At 44.4% G+C, this 20,957-nt stretch overlaps 1 protein-coding gene and 1 long non-coding RNA gene across 6 annotated transcripts; one reads left to right on the top strand and one right to left on the bottom strand.

Moving 5' to 3' along the window:
- Positions 1-1,487: 1,487 nt before the first annotated feature.
- On the top strand, positions 1,488-11,705 carry LOC149366537 (uncharacterized). Of its 5 annotated transcripts, none has more exons than XR_016283888.1 (3): positions 1,671-2,286; positions 3,275-3,335; positions 7,143-11,705. It is a non-coding gene; the product is annotated as an uncharacterized LOC149366537 (long non-coding RNA). The 5 variants fall into 5 exon arrangements; XR_016283903.1 differs by having other exon boundaries at positions 1,724-3,119; XR_016283905.1 differs by lacking the exon at positions 3,275-3,335 and having other exon boundaries at positions 1,488-2,286.
- A 791-nt stretch (positions 11,706-12,496) lies between these two features.
- On the bottom strand, positions 12,497-20,486 carry LOC149366536 (uncharacterized). The gene is made up of 3 exons (XM_089551360.1): positions 20,060-20,486; positions 12,755-15,501; positions 12,497-12,691 (listed from the first exon to the last, which is right to left on the bottom strand). Exons 1-2 carry the CDS (start codon positions 20,349-20,351, stop codon positions 13,421-13,423), a joined length of 2,373 nt encoding a protein of 790 aa, XP_089407486.1. The 5' UTR covers positions 20,352-20,486; the 3' UTR covers positions 12,497-12,691; positions 12,755-13,420.
- Between the last annotated feature and the right edge of the window lie 471 nt (positions 20,487-20,957).

Below are 20,957 nucleotides of genomic sequence, written 5' to 3'. Positions count from 1 at the left end.
AATTGTTTTAAGGTCTGTTTAAAATTAAATACTGAACGCGAGTTTTTAATATTCAGAGGTAATTAAGGTGTTCCATAGTGAAATCGATGAATACTGGACAATTCAAGAACTTTTGGAAGCATTGGTATAAGTTATGTCTGCCACGATTTTTAAGACATTAATACATTCTTTTATTTTAAAAAATACATACTTCATTTGTCTAGGCAGTGCGTAGCGTTATCTAATACACAACGGCATTGTCAATGACAATGCAGTTATTATTCTTGCGTTTGATCCCTCCACGAATTTTATGAGGAGGCCGCGCTGTTTCCTTCATCTTTGTCTTCCGTCCCTTTCGCGCTGTTTTTCCATCCAAAATGAACGTATACCAACTCGTCCAACTTTCCATTCTATTACCCCCCCCCCCCCCCCCCCCCCCCCCCCCCTCCCCCGAACAACATTGCTGGCTACGCCACTGACTGGCGCCTCCACTATGGCTCGTACTATCCAGGCGCAGGCTTGGTTGTTGTGTTCCGCTGTAATCGCTTGTCAGTGAAGTGAACACGTGCACCGTGCCTGCCCTTGAATAGCAGAAGCAGGGACGTCGCCGCCACATTGGCATTCGCAGGAGACCGGCGTGGTTCCGCTTATTTGCTGGCTTATCCTCTGGCAAGTAAAGTCTGCCTTTCCTGCCGCTGTCGTCATCCAGCCAAGGGAACGATGAGACGTTTCGCGGTGCCATTCTCGGAAAGACTCCTCGTAACGAACCGTAGCGGCGACTGTCTTCTCTCTTGACCGTTTACCCGGCAGGAATGGTGGTGGTTAGTGGTTTATTTAAAACGAAAAAAGTGAAGCAAAAGAGTGTTGCCGGCCGCGGCAATTGCTATCTAATATCTTAAGCACCCGAGCTGCAGCCGGCTGAAATGAAAGGGAAAGGGAGAGGATAGTGAGGAGAAGTATAGAGGGGAGCGACAGCAAGAAAGGACAGGGGAGAGCTTTGTACACTATTTACAAAAAGGGACGTCGCGGCCACATCGGCATTCGCAGGAGACCGGCGTGGTTCCGCTTATTTGCTGGCTTATCCTCTGGCAAGTAAAGTCTGCCTTCCGTGCCGCTGTCGGCATCCAGCCAAGGGAACGATGAGACGTAACGAACCGTAGCGGCGACTGCCTTCTCTCTTGACCGTCTACCAGGCAGGAGCCACTCGCTGTTCTTCCTGCCGGGGAGAGAGAGAATAGTCGCCGGCGAGAGCTAGAGCCAAGGTGGAAGGGAGGGGGGGGGGGGGGGGGGGGGGGGAGTAAGGCGCCTTTCCTTTTGCTTTCAAAGGTCGAGGTCATTTGAAGGCGAAAACTAGGCGCCCGGCAATCGAAACACGAGGTCCCGTAGGGAATATATTGCAGCGCACAATGAACCATACCTGTATACCGATATAAGTGAAGCATTTCATTCCTTTCATGAAAGCGATGAATAATAAGGTTTCTTGAATAATAAAAAAGTGGCTTTGATCACAGACAGCATGGTTCATTTCAAGTTACAGCTACAGTTAACAATCACATGTGATGTATGACACGCATATGCTATGAAAACAAGATCATGTTTTTTTCTTCTTTTTTATGAGAAATGCAGAAGCAGTTTCAAGTTGCTTCACTAATATAGTTTCTGACATATACACGCATGCCTTCAGCTGAAATGATTCGTGTGTTACACCAGAACCAACACTATAAGCTGGTAAAATATGTTCATTTCCAGTAATATTGTTGTGCAGCACCTGTGGAAGGTTCAGTTTCGTTTCTCTTACTTTCACTTTCGCTTCTTCATAGTTTGTTGCTGACACGTGACGCAGGAAAAAAAGAGGGGAGGCCCCAGAAAACAAGGCGTCAGCACAACATCGTTGCGGTGCGTCATTTGATCTTCCACCTACAATACAACAACGTGGCAACGAGGTAAACCTTTACGTCGCCCTCGTTCATTCCTGGGAACCCGTGGCTAGCCACCAATACCCTGGAACCTGTGGAAGGCACTGTTTTCTACCTACTTACATGTAGAAGCATCTGGCGCCTCCGAGTTAGCTGCATCCCGGCGCAAAGCTATATTTCTGCATTCGCTCGGCGTCGAAGATCAGCGTCGGTACCGCAACGCGCCCGCTCCTGCCACGCCAGCGCAAATTCAAAACGGAGGAGCAACCTCAAGTGAAGTTACGGAAGGCGAAGATGCGTGAAACCGCGCTCAACACTTGCCCGTCTGTTCTCAGCCACGACGAACGTGCTCGTCGAACACCACCGATTCAAGAAACGTTACAAAGCCCCGGTGAGCCTGTCAGAAGTCTGCATTGCTCATTTTATTATAGTCGCGTGCCACTACGAAGAGTCACTTAAAAGTTTGCATGAAATAGCCTCCTCTAACGGCTTAAAGCAAATACGTAAGGCAAGTTAGCGCCTCTCGGACATGGGACGTGCCCGCATGCATGTAGCTCTGACTCACTCCGGACGCTGCTCACGTGCCCCCATCTGCTCGGGGGCGTAATCAGTGAAGGTGGACGTTGCTGTTACCTGCTGCTCCAGTCAACATTTCGCCAATTTCGCTAATTACAGAAGGCCAGAAATAAGGTTTGTTCCAAATGCAAGGAAGTTGGTCATTTCCAAAAAGTATGCCAGCGTCTAGGAAGCACGAGAGGATGGAGAGGAAGAAGAACGAAGTGAGCGAAGTTCCTGGCTGTCCCATAAAAGAAGAGGAGGCAGAACACGCAGTAGAATTGCTCGTGCACATGCATTCTGCTTATTATTATTATTATTGTTATGTTTTGAGCACCTGTCAGTTGCCGCCTGTGTTTGGCCGATCCCCTGTAGTTTGCATGCGCCATTAGCTTGTTGAGGACAACAACTCTCTGGAGCTGAGCATGATGCCCGGCGCAAGGCAGGCTTCTAGACCCGAACCATCCCTGTTGGGTTGTGGCTAAGTACCAGGCAGTGCTGCATTTGCTCTTCAATTTCTGCTTCGTTTCCGGCGTTCTTTTCCTGTTTTCCAGGGTGACTGAATGTAGGAAAGTGGGCTAATACCCACAAGCTGTCTAGGCCAGGGGAGCTCTCCCTGGTCAGCCTGACTCTCCTGAGTTGCCGCTTTATTTCTTGTTCTGTGGCGCTGTAAGTAGCATCCCGGTTGCTTTCGTCCCCGCGGGCGGGGGCTCCATCAGACTTAATAACCCCAAGGCTGCCCAGGCAGCTCTGAAATAAACAATCCTGCAATACGTGTGGATCACTGATGTCTGGCAGTTCAGCCGTGGTGGAATCATTTGCAGATCGCCAGGCCAGGCATATGTGGCAGACCTACTCACATGCACTTCCTTCATCAATCACCCGGTGAGCGTGTTCCTACCTCTTGATCTGGCGTGTTCTAAAGGGTTAGTCCACGGTGAAGACCCACGGCTGCGCGCGTCTGAGACGCTAGAGAAACTAACTTTGGCTGGCATGATCGCCATTCACTGCTGCAGCCAAATAGTTGACGGGACAAAGGTACCAACCGAGACAGTTATAGCTATGTTTGCACGTCTGACTTGCCCATCTGAAGTTAAGGTGTGGCCATTGATTTTTCGTATTTATCAGTTCACATCTAGGGCCCTACAGTACCACAATTGCTGGAGGTTTATTTAGCCATACTGCCAAGGCCTGTAAATTGAGTTTTCGTTGCTGTAAGTGCGGAGAAAGCCACGACCCCGCTGGGTGTCCTTCTGAGCACGAGAAGTGCTGTTTGTGTGGTAGGGGCCACACAGCAAGCCATCCTGACTGGCCGGAGCATGGTGAAGGAGTTCAAGTGCTGAAGTTAATTGACAAGCACAGGTGCACAAGACGAGAGGCATTTGCAGCCTTAAAGAATAGGGCATCTGGCTATTCCAGTGTGGCAGCGCGGCATTCAACTGTTGTGGATTCCACCTAGTCGCAAGTGAAAGCTGTGGCGGGTGGAGAAAGCAATGGCGAGTGCCATGGATCGCATAGTAGAGAATCTATGTGCATGCATTTCGAAGGTCATGGCAGCTCAGATGTCCTGTTAATCTCTTCAGCTTTGGTTGCTCTTTCCCAAACTTCTGTGCCCGTGGCTACAAATCCACTACGTCAAACTCAGTCAGAGCTTTTGTGTATTCCTCCAACTGGATATCCAAGTCACAGTGTGGCAGAAGTATCTGTATACAGTGTATTCACATGGAGGCTGAGATGCGAGCTCAAAAGCACAATGGGTCTCTGGTTGGCGTTGCTGGTCCGTCTTGCCCTCTGACGAAGACAAAGGAATTGCCCCAACTTGGGACCCAAAAACAATATTTTGCAACAGGCGGTCGCCACTGTGGCTCTTTCAGCAAAATAGGGTCGCTGAAAGTACTGCCGTGTATCTGCCAGTCAATTCTTTCCACTTCAACAGATTTAGTTTGTTTAACCAACAAATTAACTCTATACTCATTTGCTCTTCAGGAAACTTGGCTCACTAAGTATTCAAGGTACATTCTAAAAACTTATTGCTCTTTCAGGCTAGATCAGCCGACAAGAGGTGGTGGCCTGCTGTTGTTCATATCAAAATTTTGCCCCATGGTAATTGTATCATTTCAATATATGGACAGTCGGCGTGAAATTCAGGCTGTTGAACTGAATCTTTCTGCATACCAACCACTCACTCTAGCTGATGTATATTTTCCCACAGGTGTGCATGACATATTCGGCCTCTAGACTCATATTTAGCTTGTTGCAGGGCACAAGTTCTAATTGTTGGAGACTTCAACTAACTTAATGTTTCGTGGGGGTCTAAAACAGATCGCTGTGGTACACACTTGGCGTACTGAGCTTGTGAAAATAACCTCTTCTGTCTAAATTCGTGTCTCCCCACATTTGTCAGAGTCCAGTCTCGCTCAGCGTTAGACCTAACATTTCCTCCCCTGAAATTACTGCCTCCTCTTGGGCCAGTTGACTGTGCCTCTAATAATGATCACCTTCCAATCAGTTCCCAGGTTGCGTGCCAGTTGTCCGCTCCTACCAGCCGCCGGTGCACCTTCATAAATTAAAAAAGCTTTAAAAATATCCTGAAATCAGATCTTCAAGCATTATATATTTCTAACTGTGGGGACAGTGTCCTCCGCATTTGTTCTGTTTTGGACGGAGCTCGAAAAAAACCTGTTGACTGTCTTTTCTTCCCACCCTTTGTGTTGTGTTAGTTGCTTGGTTTGGTTTGTGGAGGGTTCAACGTCCCAAAGCGACTCAGGCTATGAGGGACGCCATTGTGAAGGGATTCAGAAATTCGAGTTTTTGGTCCAGACGAATAAGGGAACGTCGCCATGTTTTTGGTGGAACGCAGATTGTGCTCAAGATTATAGGCGAAGAAAGGCTGCGTGGAAGAAACTTCTACATAATCAGTGCCCCAAAAACTGAATCAATTATAAGTTCATTGTGGCTACATTTAAGCGCTCCGGATCTCATGCAAAAGAGTTGTATGATACTCAACACTACGAATTTCTTTCTAAACCTGGTAATTGCCTGAAGTCGAGGAAACTAATCCTGACCGCCATGAACACAGCTCTCCCTAGTTCAGACACCCGCGGAACTTGCTAAGTCTCTATAGAAGGGATAGGCAGGGGCCTTGAGCATCGGTTTTTAGCTCTTGTTCCTTCTCCTCCAAGATTTGTCAGTGCATTGGACGATTTTGAGGAGGTGATCCTCAGTAAGCTCTCGCAAACTGTGTCCCGCCTTACACCTGCAGCCTCTGGTCCTGCTGGTGTCACTTATGATTAAAATTTTGTTAGAGGAATGTCCCGACGACCTTATGGTGCTTTTAAATTACTCTCATAAAGGGACATGGATTCTAAATGAGTGGCATTTAGTGAAGGTTATCCCTGTATTTAAAAAGCAAGCAGACTTTTACGTGTTAGACAGTATAAAGCCAACCTCTCTAGCTTCGAATCTCGAAAAGTTAATTGAAAGTGTGTTGCATGGTCGAATAATGTGTCATTTTAGAAAATGGGTATTTGCCTTGCCAAATAGGTTTGCCCCAAGTAGGTTTCAGGCCAGGATGTTTAATATGGTGTGCTCATACTGACCTGGAGAGCTGCATACAATTAGCTCATCTTCAAAAGCAATGTATGCAATGCGCCGCTTTTTATTCTAGATGTATCGAAGGCTTATGACAATGTTGAGCACTGGACGCTGTTGCAAAGATTGTAGGCTGTATGACATCCAAGCTACTTTGTGGCATGGGTTGCTGAATTTCTGGCTGGCAGGGAATTTTTCTGCTTCCAGAATGGTGTTTCCTCTGGCAGATTTTGACAAGCAAAAGGAGTGCCCCAAGTTGCAGTCCTCTCCCCTGTTCTTTTCAGCATCTTACTTAGCAGTAGTCCCTGCATTCATAAGGTGTCAACCTATGTTTATACAGATGACATCGCCCTTATTGCTTCCGAGAATGACATATATTCTCTGTGCCAGTCCTGACAGTCTTGCCTCAGTGTCCTGGACCAATGCTTAGGCGACATTAATCTGTAAATGTGCATTATTGGTTTTCCAACTTTCTTATTCAGTTAATTGCTCTATTGTTTATCGACACCATGTAATTCCTCAAATGGAAACTATCAAATATCTCGGAGTAATTTATGATCTTTTTTTTCCCAGTGGGAGCCCAAGCGGTTGCCTTTCTGCGCAACCTCGGCAACATTCGTTCCAGCATGAGAAGGCGGCACTTGCTTCTGATGATTTATAGAATGTGTGTCCATCCAGTATTAGAGTTTGGCTGTGTCTTGTTCTTCTTTTAGAGCAGGAGGCATTGCGTCTCTGCCTGGGCCTTCTAGAATTTGTGGCTAACTTTGTTTTGCACCTGGAGGCTCGGATTTCATCACTGCTTCAAGATTTCGGCTCTTAACAGCCTGAACGTTTGTAAATATTGCACATATTTATATTCGTTACTTCATGCCTCAAATTTGATCTTTCTTCATCAGCCTAGGACATTTTTCAATGAAAGCAGGTCTCGATTTCATACTCTACTAATTTTTTTTGTGCAGCCTCTCCTTGTCCCCCGAAATGTCCACATTTCGGGCATCATTCCGGTGTGTGCCAATTCTGCATCTATTCGTATTGTCTTTGACATCTTTTGAAGCCATGCATAATTTATGCCTTTCCATTTGTTTATTTATTTATTTGCAGAACAGTTTATTGCAAGATTGCTTGATGTACTTTCACTCTCTTGGTTTCATTGCGACCGACACCTAACAGTGTGAAGAAAAGACTGGTGTGGGTATTTTCTCTTTCTCTCGATTGCTCATTCTCACTCCGCCTTTCTGACTTCACCCCTATTTATTTGGCTGACCTTTTAGCAGTAGTCCTGGCTTTGTGCAAGTTAAACAGCTCACTGCCTTCTGTCATAATTATGATGGATTCACTATGCCTGTGTTCCTCTCTCACCGAGTCTACGGGATCACAGGCACTCCGCTTACTCAAGTGGTTCGTACCACCCCGCATGTTTATTACGGTTATGTTGCATGGAATTCATTTAAATGAGGTTGCTGATACCCTGCCAAAGGCATCTCTTCAAGGCCCAGTCATCTCTCTCCTTGCGCCCTGCGCATATATTACAGTGGCCAGGCTTCGCAGGTATCTGCTCTTGAAAGAATTTGTAGCATCAGCACTTTCTCTCCCTACTTCCATCACCTTCTCTCCCCGGGGTGCGGTAAAGGATGGCGATCGCACAAGCTTGAGGTTTCTTTCACATGACTACGTTGTTGTGTGCCTCATTTAAATTTCTACCAACATAGGTCTGGTCTCTCGGTCTCCTCATTGTGCCTGCGCTGCATGGAACCCGATACAATAGATGACTTCCTGTTGACCTGCCGCTGCTTTTCTTTACGGAGGCACCTGCTAGAGCACCCGTTACGTTACGACAGCTCTGTCTAATCCTGTCTGCTGGGGTTGTTCTGTCTCTTGGTGCTTCCACCCTTGGGTGCAACAACAGGAATGTGCTCTCTGCCATTCAAACTTTCCTTTCAGACATGAAACAGCTGCCATCCTAAAATCTTTCTGAATTCCATCTTCTGGCTACTCATGTTTAAAATTCACCTCAAGATTCACCAAGGCTGTCTCACATACCTTGGTGGACATCTGAACTGCGCTGAAAGGGAAGGAAGGAAGATGGGAGTGCCACGGTTAGCCCTGTTCTCATTTTCAGTCACCAACCTCAGAGCGTTTGATTGTTGAATTGCAGTCATGAAATTTGCATTCTTGTTTTTTGTTTTGTTTTATTATTATTTTTAACGTTTTAAGCACCTGTCAGTCACAGCCTATGTCTTGGCCAATCCCGCGAAGTGGGTACTCGCCATTATCTTCTGGAGGATGAAAACAACAGCAAGAGGGCTGGATTTTCAAAGTGCTGGTGTTAGAATTTTTTCTCTCTACCACTATACGAGGGAGGCTGGTGGTTCTCGGGTGCCGAGAGAATCTGTTATTGTGACTTTTGCGGGGTCTTCCTGTCCTTCAGAACTATAAGTATTGCCGATAGTGAACCATGTGGATCCTATGCAGCCCCCGCCCTTTTCAGTGCAGCAACTCGTAGCGGATCGGTCACAGTGGCAGAGCATGTAAATCAGCAACCTGCTGCCATATTTGTGGAGGAGGTGGCTGACAGCGGTGAGCCTTATTGTTGCCTCTGCAACCGCTCAGCTGATGATGCTGACTGTTCAAAACCAGCTTATGAACGAAACCTGTTAGAAGTAGTCCAAGCAAAACGATGCTCAAGAGCAGATGCGTAAGCCTCCTTGACCAGAATAATAATTCATATGCCAGCCATGTGCGGTGATAATATTGTGTACAATTTGACTGCTTCGACAATGTGAACAGTAGAACTAGCTCATTTTGTGTCTGTTGAGCATATGCTGTATAGTTTAATTTACCAAAGCTTTGTCAACTTACTCTGGGCTGATTTGTGCCTTCTCAGTAATCTGTTCTTGCAACGATGACTGCATCTGTCCCAACTTGAGGAGTTAATACTAGCCATTCCATGTCAACTCTTGATGCATCCCAGGTGCCACCTGCCATCCGCACTCCTCGCTGTGTCTGTTGTGCTGATACCTGTGCCACAGACATCTCAATTATGTGCCCTACCCAGAAGTGGCGAGTTTCCACTCCAACCTTAATATCTGTTGTTCCGCAAGCTAAGAAAGGACCCCCAAAGTCATCCCCCAGACTGATGTGCTTGAAAGAGGCTGTTGCGGCTTCCTTCATTTGCAAATGATTATGGCGGGCCTAAAATTTTAGTGCAACTGCCGCTCCATACTTTCTTCCCTTTGAAATCTTGAACTTCTCCATAAGCATCATCCAGATATGGTGCTTTTGCAAGAAACGTGGCTATATATATATATATTTTCTAATAAAAAAAAAATTGCATTTTCAGAGGAGGTGACAGTAATGACAGGGGTGGCACATTAGGAAATGATTTCTACACAAGTATGTTACCGGGCCTCTATCTCACAGAAGATTATGCTTCCTGACTGTGAACTTTTGGTGGTTGATATTTCCCTTCCACACTGTGCCATAGTAACTATTGCAAAGGTTTGCTTTCCTACAGGCATGCACAGGAGAGACTGTTTGGGCAGCTTACTGAGCGGCACAAACAGTGTAGTCCTCTCAGGGAACTTTTATTCACACCGTGGTGTCTGGTGTAGCCGCTCAGACACCTGCAGCCAGCTTCTCTGGTCATGGATGTCTGTGAGTGCCATGCACTGCTGCAATGCCAGCGCCGTCACCTTTATGCATGGAGCTTCTCAATCAGTCATCGATTTGACGTTAGCTGCTTGTGTGGTTGGGGTATCTGCATGGTAAACAGAGGACTCGGGCACATCTAGTGACCACTTTCCAATAAATTTTACGATCCTTTCCTCTCCCCTCAGAAAAATTGGTGCAAGTTGCAAATTTGTAAATCACATTTCTTAAAAAAATTGATCCCTGCCTTACTTGACGCTGTAGTTAGCTCAAGTTGAGCACATAGACCTCAGTGGACGATTTCCTTTCTGCAGGATACTACTGAGCGGTACCTATCACAGGTTGTCATCCTTGCACATTAGATTGCCTCTCAGGTTTAGGCTCTCTGCAAACTTCAGGAGGAGGTCTTTTAAATTGTTTCCTTATTTTTTTTTGTCCCATGCACATTGAGAGAGGTCCGCATTGTCCGGGTATCTGGTCCTACGGGTATCTATTTCAACGAGATGGCTGATTTGTTGGCTCGGTCGGCTCTCAGTGCCCCTGTAATATATCCCGTCCCTCACCTCATTCTGTTTCAGATTTCCCACTTCCAGCGGTTCCATGTCTCAGCCAGCTTCCATGGTCTATTGTTCAACACTGCGAATTATTAGCACTTGAGTACTCATGGAATGTCTGGTCATGTAAATCGTGGCTGTGTGTGGTGTCAGTGACGCTTCTCCGATGCAGAATTTCCCACCTAAATTGGTGTTTATGCAGATGCTGGTTCGCTATGACCAAACTTTGTGACGCATGCGGGGAAGTTGAATCAATAGAACATTTTCTCCTCTCTTGCCGGCAGTTCGCACTTGAGGGAAAGGCTTTTCTAGAGGTCCCTCTTTTGAGGTTAAGGCTCCCTGCGTCACTCCCAGTTCTTCGTTCATTCGGTGTGAGCGCCAAGGGATTCACATTAAGTAGGGTTTGCGGATGCCTTCACGACTACAGTATTGCAGCTCGAAGGTTACCATGTTACCAGTATACAAAATTTTTCCTCTTCCTGGAACTTCAGAACGGATTAATTTTTTATCAAATTATTATTTTATTATTATTACTATTATCTTTTCTGTTTTCCCTCATTTCACTATTCTACTTCTCTGCCTCATGCCTTAGTTTTCCTAGCAGTTATCTATGTTATTCATCTTGGCATGCGCCACCAAACCTTGCCCAAAACCTTTCCCAATACCCTCATCTGGGTATGTGCCATGTTTCCCATAGTCATCAACAGCAACAACAGCAATGAGGAAGCGGTGATGCTAAGGTCACGTTGGCTCAGACGTTGCCATTTAAACTGTATTTTTTATATCCTAGGAACAATTCTCATGACTTATGTTTCCCTTAGTAAGCTTTTGTTTCACTTATGCTGTCTGGCTTTTACATGTCACATCCCTTTTTGCCGTACCACATGTTCAACCTTCCTCTTTTATTAGCACACCACCTTATTTTGCAGCTTGCAATTCTGCTTCATCTTTGCCATTATTGACGTTACTATTTCTCTGTTAGACTTTTACTACATCGCATAAATGCAGTTTCTTTGTACCTGAAAAACTCTTATTTGTCCCATTTATTTCTGTTACTTTCACTGTGTTACATTTAAGTCATGTTTTTCTGCTCCAGCTATCCCTCCCCCCCTCCCCCCCCCCCCCTCCTTGGAATATCCATTGCAATGAGGGCTTTGGGGGTACTTTGAATGAATAAATAATTAAATAAAAATGAGCAAAATGACCACTGTGCAAAGCTTTCTTTGTGTGCCATGGATTTTGCATTGTCAAAACTGGCAGAGTGCTTCCATGGCATAATTTTTAAATAAGAGTGGTTGATCAAATTGCAGTGCTAGAAGCCAACAAACTAATCGTGCCATGACATACCATGAAAACAACACAGCCACTGCACAACCTTCTTGCATAAAATGAAACACGGGTCAACTGAAAGCAAGTTGTATAATATATCAATATTATCTTGAACACTGAAAGTGTGCATCAGTAAAATCAGACATCAGGCAGCAAGTGCCAGTAGCTGCCAGTAGCTGCTGAAACAGCATGCTCCAGTAAGCAGTATTGCATGGGTGATAGAATTTTGATACATGCTTCTGTCTCACTGAAATGTTGGCTTTTTCTGGTGACAGCAACCTGGCCTTTTAATTTTAAAGGAGTGTAGACACATTCTTGGCTTCTGTTATTTCTTATTTAAGATAATGTGTCGAAACAGTGATGTGTTGGACATTAGTATACACGGATCACCTAATAGTATTCCCCTTCCAACTCTGCATAATTTATTATTGATTTCTTCTTGATGCATTTTTAGTTCTGGTTTCAACTACTCTGTGATGGCCATGACATGTAAGGTGTGTTTAGGTTACGTCAGGAATGAAAAAAGTTCAGCATAATCACAGACGTACAGTGCTTCAGCCAGCCTGCTTCAATGGCTGGAATTGCAACGAATGATGTATGAGCAATTATATTGCAGTTCTTTTTACATGCTTTACGTGACCTAAACAGACGTTACATGCCAGAACCGAAACAGCGTCAAGAAGAATTTCTTACAAGTTATTTAGCGGTCGTAGGCAAATACCTTGAGATGACCAATCTATACTAATGTCTAATGAATCATTTGAAAGAAGATGCAAGCAAAAATGTTGTGTCTATGCCTCGTTAAACTCGACTCTATGCGCATATCAGCAGATGAGCATTAAGGCTTTTTTATCCTTGTTATCTTTGTACAGTTTATTGTACATGCACATGCCTGCAAAAAGATTGGACGACAACACAGTTCCATGAACAATATAAATGCAGCTTTATTTCAATGCTATTACAGGCAAACTGCAATATACTAGGACCTAAAGGAAATTTAAGGCACAGTATATGTTGTGATCTTCCAAGTATTTCAGTAACTGGCACTAATGACATCTTGAGTGCAATCATGAAAGGCCACCAATGTTGTCTTCACATCTCTCTTTGGTTGTGTGTCCCCTGAAACACATCACAGCCGCACAAATGAGAACAGTCATCGCATTTAGCTCTGCACACACTTACCACTGAATTAACACGTAGTGCCATCTGTCACCCAGTAAAGTTGTTCAGAACATGTCTGCTTCAGGTTGCCTGAGGAAAAAGAAAACATGTGCAGGTGAGAAATGTGATAAGGCAGTGAAACACCTGTTGGTCCGCGGGTGCATGCACCACTCTAACCAAGCACCCTGTGCTTATACGACTCATTGTGCCTAAAGGTCCAATTATTGTGCCTTTTGCAAGCTGCACACCTCGGGTGCTTGGTTAGAGCCTCCCTATCCGCCACCTGGGAGACGCGCTCTCTAGCAGTCAGGTTCTGCCGAGAGAAAAAAATGGTCTGGCTCAGCCAGATACAGCAAAACCATTGTGCTGTTGTTGTTTCAGTATGCAAGACACTGAGCTGAAAGGAAAATATACTTACCTGCAGCATATATGGCCAGTATGGAGGTGCCTCTCGCGCTCTAACGCACACACCATCCAACTGGTACCACAAAGCTGCTGCTGAAAGGAAAATATACTTACCTGCAGCATATATGGCCAGTATGGAGGTGCCTCTCGCGCTCTAACGCACACACCATCCAACTGGTACCACACAGCTGCGTACTTCATGGATGATGTCTATAAGTGCACAGATGAACTTGTAGGTAGGATATGCTGACCAGAAGAGTGCCATAGGGTTCATTCCATCTTTCATAAGTAGTTATGTCCTGAAGATGTAATTATAACAGTAGCCTCAGCGTTGCTGTTAAGGATTTGCTTTTTTATGCTCTCCTTCTGAAGCTCAGTTGGCTTTGAAAAACCTGACCCTGTGCCGGACAGCCTAGACTTCTTCGTAGAATGAAACCTGACTTGGAGTTCAATTTTCTTGTTTGCCGGCTCCCTTGATGCGTGTGGAATTTCTTGCTTCTTAGTGCCTTCATAAATCTTCAGTACAGGGTCCAAAAGCTTGCTGGCCTTGTTGTGCACTTCTTGAGGAATTTCCTTCTCTGCGACATATTCTTTGAGCACTTCCATCTTGGCCAAGATCATTTCTGAGTTTTTCATGCTTGTGGAGGCTTCTGCTGTCTGAACACTTTCCAAGATGTGGAAAGCCTTGCTTGTCTTTGAATTTGATGACACTTCTTCAGTAGTTTCCAGGATCTCCTGATCTCTTCCTTCAGGTGTGCTAGCGATGACCACAGAGTGGATGTGTTTGCAGACTGTCAAGCACATTCGGTGCTCTTCACAATCGCATGAGTAGCTGTGCACACACACCATGCACACACTGCACTTCAGAGGACAGCAGGCACCACCTTTCACTCTTGAGACCCTGTATGCGAGGCCTTTTGTGGACTGGGATTGCACAGTCCATGTTCCATCTTCATTCCTCTTGGCAGGCGCAGTAATTGCCATGGCAGATCTGTGATTCTTCTCGATCCGGCTCATCTTGCTCGTTCTCTTTCCTTTCACAATGTGGTTTAGCCTGTTCATGAGAGAGGTGTATGTCATGTCCATCAGTGCAGAGATGAGCTTGTCAACACGATGATTCTTCTTACCTTCTAGGAAACTATGCTTTAAAGTCCTGTGCATCCTTTCAAGATGCATGTTAGTGTTGATGCCGAGCCCATTTCGAAAACTGTAGGCCCACATCTCCAGGCGGTGAGCATAGTTCCCTCTGAAGTAGTGAATAAACTCCTGAAGCCTGGGGTCTTCGTTGGCCAGAAATGACTCCAGAAGCTCAACCACCTCATTCTTTTTGGGGCACTCTAGCAGCGTACGAACAGCATGGTAAACATCTGCTGCGAGTTCTTTTTCTTTTATCTTCTCAGTAATTCTTCGCTTCCAGTTTTTATCTACATGCCATGTGCAGAGCAGTCGATGTTGAGGTGGGCCCATGACTGTTGACCAGGCCTTGAAGTATTCGGATGCATCATCTGTCATGAAAGTTCTAGCTGACAGGGCTCCTGTGGAGGACTTCAGGGATTCAAAGAATGCTGTCAAGGTTCTCTCATTTATAGTGCTGCAGATGAAATAAGCCATAGGCAATCCTGCTCCGTATTCATCCAGCACCAGAAGAGTCACCAATTCAAACTGGTACCCTGTTGTTCCATGCGTGGAATCAACACACACTGTTCCTGCACCCAAAACCTTCAGCAGCTCTTCCTGCGGCTCCGTCATTAAGGCAAGAGCAAAGTCTTTGGCACTGAAGGTATTCGTTGGGTCAACAACTCCCTGCTCTTTGTACAAGCGAACAACAGGTTGCCCCTTATTTATCGTGCCTTGCACCCATATGCTTACACTGACAGCATCATTATCGTGACATCTTTCAGGAACTGTGAGATTATATTGCTGCTTGATGTTGTGCAAGTCCATGCGATTTGTCAGATGCAGAGGAGTTAACCTGCTTGTCACAGATTCTCTTATTTTCTTCAAGATTGTCTTCATAGGCACTCCTTTCAGAAGGTCATCCACAATGCTTGCCCTTTCCTGGGCAGTCATGCTCAGGTGTGCAATGTCTGCATCGTGCCCATAATGCGTCCTTTGGTACGAGACCTTGACAGTGCCCTCTTCTCTCGTGATGACCATAAAAGACAGGCATGTCTTGCCACACTTGCAGCTTCCCTGACTTTTCATTGCACGAGTCTTGTTCCCTCGACCTGGTCGTGCCACTCCTGACCTGTTGCAAGTGTAGTAGGTTCTTGTATGTCCGTTGGCGAGCCTTTTTTCACCTGTAAGTGCTACAAACTTGCACACCTGGCTCGCTTCCTCTTGTTCTTTCCATTCATGGAACTCTGTAAATTGCATAAAAGTGGATTATAGGAAATATTTTTTAGAAAGGTGTTAAAATTGAAGGCACTCAGTATCAGTGACAAATGAACAATGCTTCTGTGCTTATCAAGCATGTCTGTTTGAAAAACATTGTGGATTATGTGTACCATAATTCGCTCTATGGGGTGCATGCTGTACACGCCTAAAAGTTGAAACTTCACACCTTGCAGAATATGCAGCGTTCAACGCCCAATGCAACTATGTCTTGAAGGTTTGTGATACTTGCGCTATGCATCTGTTGCCATCACCTGGCTCCAAATGTATACGAACAGACTGACAGTTACATCAAGACCATAGTCTGGATCTTAATGATTCACTGATAGCACTAAATGAACATTTCATAGTTGTGGCAACTATGTCTGCAGTAATTATTGACATTCATTCTCTCCTCCCTCACCAATTGCAAGTATGGTCACCTCGTTTGTACCGTCCCCCACCTCACGTCTTATGAAGTAGGCAAAATAATAAACTGAAAAATGATTCTGCCTCTGGATTTGATAGCATTAAGGCTGCTCCCATAAAACATGTAACAGACATTATTTCACCAGTTTTAACTCATATTATGAATTGTACACTTGAGAGAGGATTATCTCCTGAAAACCTTAAAATAGCTAGAGAGTGTCCTATTCATTAAGGGGGAAAGTGATAATTCAGTAAATAACTACATACAGGTCTGGCCACGTCTATGCTTCCAATTTTTTCAAAAGTGTTTGAAACTATCATAAATGTAAGATTAGTAAGCTTTATTCATAGATGTAGCATGACGAGTGATGCACAATATGGTTTCCAGAAGGAAAAGTCGTGTGAACTTGCACTACTCAATATGAAGAAATAGTGAAGAACATTGAAAATCTTTTATACACAATACACTTAAATGTAGATTTGCATAACACATTGGACTGTGTTAATCACGACATTCTTTTATCTAAACTACATAGGTATGGAGTACGTGGGAATGTCCATAATCTCTTGAAGAGCTACCTAACAACAGCTCTAAGTATGTGTCTTTTAATAATCAGTCCTCGCCATGATAAGTTAGTAAATGGCGTTCTACAGGGTTCAATTTTAGGGCCATTGTTATTTAACCTGTAAATAAACGATCTTCCCACAATACCCTCTTCACCCCAAATAGTCTTGTATGTAGATGACACAAACCTGTTCTTTTCAAATGCATCTCTACCTCATTTAGAGAAATCAGTTAATGATTACCTAAATAACCTTTCTTACTGGTTGCATATGAATGCATTAAAATTAAATGTGAGTAAAACAAAATATGTTATATTTAAACCCATAAAAAAACCAATTAGTGCTAATTTTGTAATACTGTATTGAAGCACACGATTACATCAGGTCGCAGCCCAAAAATTCTTCAGGGTATTGTTCCAAAATGATATGTCCTGGAACATGAATGTAAATGAAATAGCTGCAGAATTAGGAAAAACTCAGGGCTGTATATACAGGATAAGTAAACTCATTCTTTCTTCTATGGTTAAAACAAACATTGTATTCCGCACTTTTCTTCTCCAAGTTATCATATTGTGGACGAGTGTGGGGAACTACAGTGCAAAACTACAAAAAGTTACTCATGTTGCAAAAAAAAAGATGTTAAGAATATTTGAAAACTATCAAATAAACTACGCAACCTTCCAACAGCTCTTTATTAAATGTGCGATGCTTCCTGCCACCTAAATATATACTAGCTACTACAAGCTATTACAACATATTAATAGGAATAAATTGCACAACAGTAGAACAGATCTTCTTAAATCAAAGTACATTATGCACAAACAAAGAAGAATACCCTTCTTTGTTCCAAGTTCCTGACTTTCTAAATGCCGATCGAGGTTCAATTTCAACAACCCGTATGTTTAAGAAATTTGAGAAAAATTATTTGCTAAGCAAACCCATTTCATTGTCATAATACCTGCTCTCTGTTATCGTTTCTGGCAAGCCGAAATGTAAACACCTTATTATATTATTCTTTACATTCTCTATGTGTAAAATTCATTGTAAATGGTTAGTAGTTTTGCATTTCTTGTATTCATTTGTAATATCATGCTGATTCTTGCTTAGACCACATATATATGTCTATTTATGTGAGCATTGTGCCCATTATTTTTGTGACCAGTGTACACTGAATGCTGAATTTTGCTATAATATATCTGGGGCAAAAGCCTCTGTCAGGCCCTTTAGCTCCTGCTTCATTTTCTCTATAGAGAAAAGAAAGTGAAATATCTGCACGCGTGTTTGCTACACGGCCCTAGTTCCTATCTAACACCCACTTTCGCGCAGAAGTGTGCGACTGGGTATTGGAATCCTGCAATGTCCCTGGCTTGCGGACGTGTGCGCCCGATGGAGAAAGTAACAACAAAGATACTGAAGGCAGTGATGAGTCTTCCTTTAACATCGAAACAAGAGGTTTTTTTTCTTTTACTTCTACAATCCAGGTTATATGTGATCGGCGCTTCCACATGGATTTTTTTTTTTATGGGCGGAGCATATGCGTTCACCGCGTAGTCTTCGTGGAATATATATGCGTGCGGACTATGTAACAACTTATGGCAATTAATGCTGCCAGAGCTGAGGTACATTTACTGACGGAAGAGCGACAAGCCATACACAAAAATTTCAGGGTTTCGATTTTCAAAATCGGGACTCGCACCGCAGCGCGCCGGACAAGCAACGGACCATTTGCAGAAATCTAAGTCAGCTTCTCCGCAAGGCTTGTTTTACAACCAAAAGGTTTTGTTTCCACTCTAGCATTCTTTGTGGAGACGAAAAAGAGAAGGAAATGGCCCTTTGTTCCTGTGCCCGCAGTAGCGAGCTACCTCATACTAAGCTTTTTAAAAATTTTCTGCTCAGCAACACCGTCGTGCCGTACTGCCCCCCCCCCCCCCCCCCAAAAAAAAAAAAAACAATAAGAAACAACCCAGTATACCCACAGCACTGTGTCAAAGGAGGACGGTCCTCCCTTCTTTTTCTGCCTAGATTCTGCTGCAGGCCGAGTATGACCATCCGCAGTTTTCATTCGCTCGAGAAATGTGGATTTGTCGTCCGGGTTCGTGACTTTCGGTTGAAAAACAAGTCTTGCAGAGAAGATGACTTACAGGTTTCGGCAAATGTTCCAACTCCCGATCGCGCTTTTGAGTTCATTCCAAACGGGATGTTCGCAGAAATAAAACCACGTACACGTGCCTGCGCTCGGCGGCGCAACTATAAGCTTCGCCTGCAGCTGTCATGTATTATAAAAGCTTCTCGCAGTATCGTAGTGGAGCAGCGCAAAGGACGGGACACAAGAAACAAGGAAGGACGTACACATATGTGCTGCTCCACTACGATGCAACAGCACCAACTAGCCCAGCAACTTGCTCTTCTCGCAGTAAACAGCAAATATATAAGGGGCCAAATTTCGCAAAAAAATTCGCAAAAAACGAAAATAGGACGGCAGGATCGAGGCAGAAGCATCTATAAGAAGGTACATCACCGGCTTCAGTTATGCACCTGTATGCATTTAATGTTCGCACTAAAACGGCTGCAGGTATTACGCTTGGAACGAGGCCGCGCGGCTTTCACTTGCGCGTGAGCACCCACTTTTACCGCTAGCGGCTAGTGAATGGATCGTAAATAAATGTGCACTAATTAATGCACCAATTGCGAATGATGTGGCGAATGATTGCACGCAGTACTTGTGCGCAAGTTAGTGAAGCGAACAGTCTTGTTTTATTTAAAGCATTGGCAGTCAAATCAGAAGCTTTTAAATTCATTCAAGCTCTTGAAGCAAATTTAAGCTTTTAATTTACATGCCGTTAAGTACTGCGAAAGGTATGACCATCCCAGCGAATAGGAGTTTATAGAGACATGCCGTCCAAAACGTCTTGTAAACGAAAGCGGACCTCCAAATTTTGAAACTCTTGTGCGAAATTTCTGCACTAATTAACTAAAGCTAGGAGTTCAGTCGAGCATTCTCCAGAACTGTATGAATCCATACAATGTACATTACAAGAAAAAATTATAATGCAACGCCACGCGAAGGCGCCTGCCTGTCTTATCAGTGCACCGTCGAGTGACTGCATTTACGATCAAGTGCCCTATAGGACCGGGATATGGGTTCATATATGCTTCAGTAGTGCAGAAAACAGGACAAAAGGGAGACGATACAGCGCTCGTGTGGTCTCCCAGCTCCCTTTTATCCTGTTGTGCGTGCTGCTTGCATATGAACCTCACGTGTATACCTAGCTGTGACTTAAATAATTCACCAGCAGTTCAAAAACAGCACAGATCAGGGATAATGAACTATATAAAAGCATGAAATACGAGAATTAGCTCGCAGAAGAAGCTGTAAATTTACCTGCTGCGCACACATATATATATATATATATATATATATATATATATATATATATATATATATATATATATATATATATGCACAAGCTTGCTAAGAGCGTTAAAGCAGAAAAAAAAAATACCACAGAGGCGTTACAGGCAAAATACGTCGCGTTGCATAATATGATTCATTACCTTCATTGTTCCCAAACGACAGTTCCAGATTTTCGGCTGGGAATCGGTGCACCACGCAGTAGTGACGAACCAGAATTTTCAGCGTTGGCAGTCGGCTGCTGCATTGATCGCAGTGAAAGGATGCTCCATCCGTCTCCAACTTGTGGACGTTCCTCACATGCTGAAGCATGTTCTTCCGCTGAGTGAAGACTTTGTCGCAGACGCTGCAACGTCGATCATGATCGTCGTGATGAAAATCACGGTCATCGCGCTCGGGTTGTTGTTCACCCTGGTTAGGAAACACTGACGCCATTCCGGACAGAAGCAGGCATGCAGTGTGTGAGCGCGCAGCGCGTCAGGTGCGCTTTTTAATCTCGCGCGCGCTCTGAAAAACATGGGGAATACGGGGAAAATCTAGGGAAACCACGTGTGTCCCTAACCGGACATGACGTCATTAATTACCACGTGACCTCTGACGTCACGCGTATGACGTCACATTTTTTTGACCAATCAGCGTTTCCAGCCTGCCTTCCCGCAAACGCTTGTTAACAGAAGCCCGCCGGAGTAAGATGGCGCCGAGCTTGTTTCCGGCTTCACAAAATGTCACGTGACGGCCTCTCCTCTTTTTTTCCTTCCTCCATGACACCCACACTGGAAGTAGCTAGCGCCATCTGTCAACAACCGTCCGCAACTCAAGGCAAGAAAAATCCACCTCCAAAAGACCTTCTACCGGTTCTACCGGCTCCCTCCCGGGAGGCCTGGGAAAAGTAGTGCAGATGAAAATATGATTAAAGTGCACGTAGCATCTCACTGCAAAAAAATGCTTTCAATGCATGGGTATTTTTGTTTGTAATTAATGTTGGGGCATCTGACATCATCATCACTCATTTTCGCCTAACGATGACTTACGGTTCCTCCA

This window comes from Amblyomma mixtum, chromosome 1 (assembly GCF_055824585.1).
Source record: "Amblyomma mixtum isolate Tamu chromosome 1, ASM5582458v1, whole genome shotgun sequence".
In the NCBI taxonomy this organism is placed as follows: domain Eukaryota; kingdom Metazoa; phylum Arthropoda; class Arachnida; order Ixodida; family Ixodidae; genus Amblyomma; species Amblyomma mixtum.
Note: the sequence above shows the minus strand (reverse complement) of the source record. Positions and strands in the feature narration are given on the sequence as shown.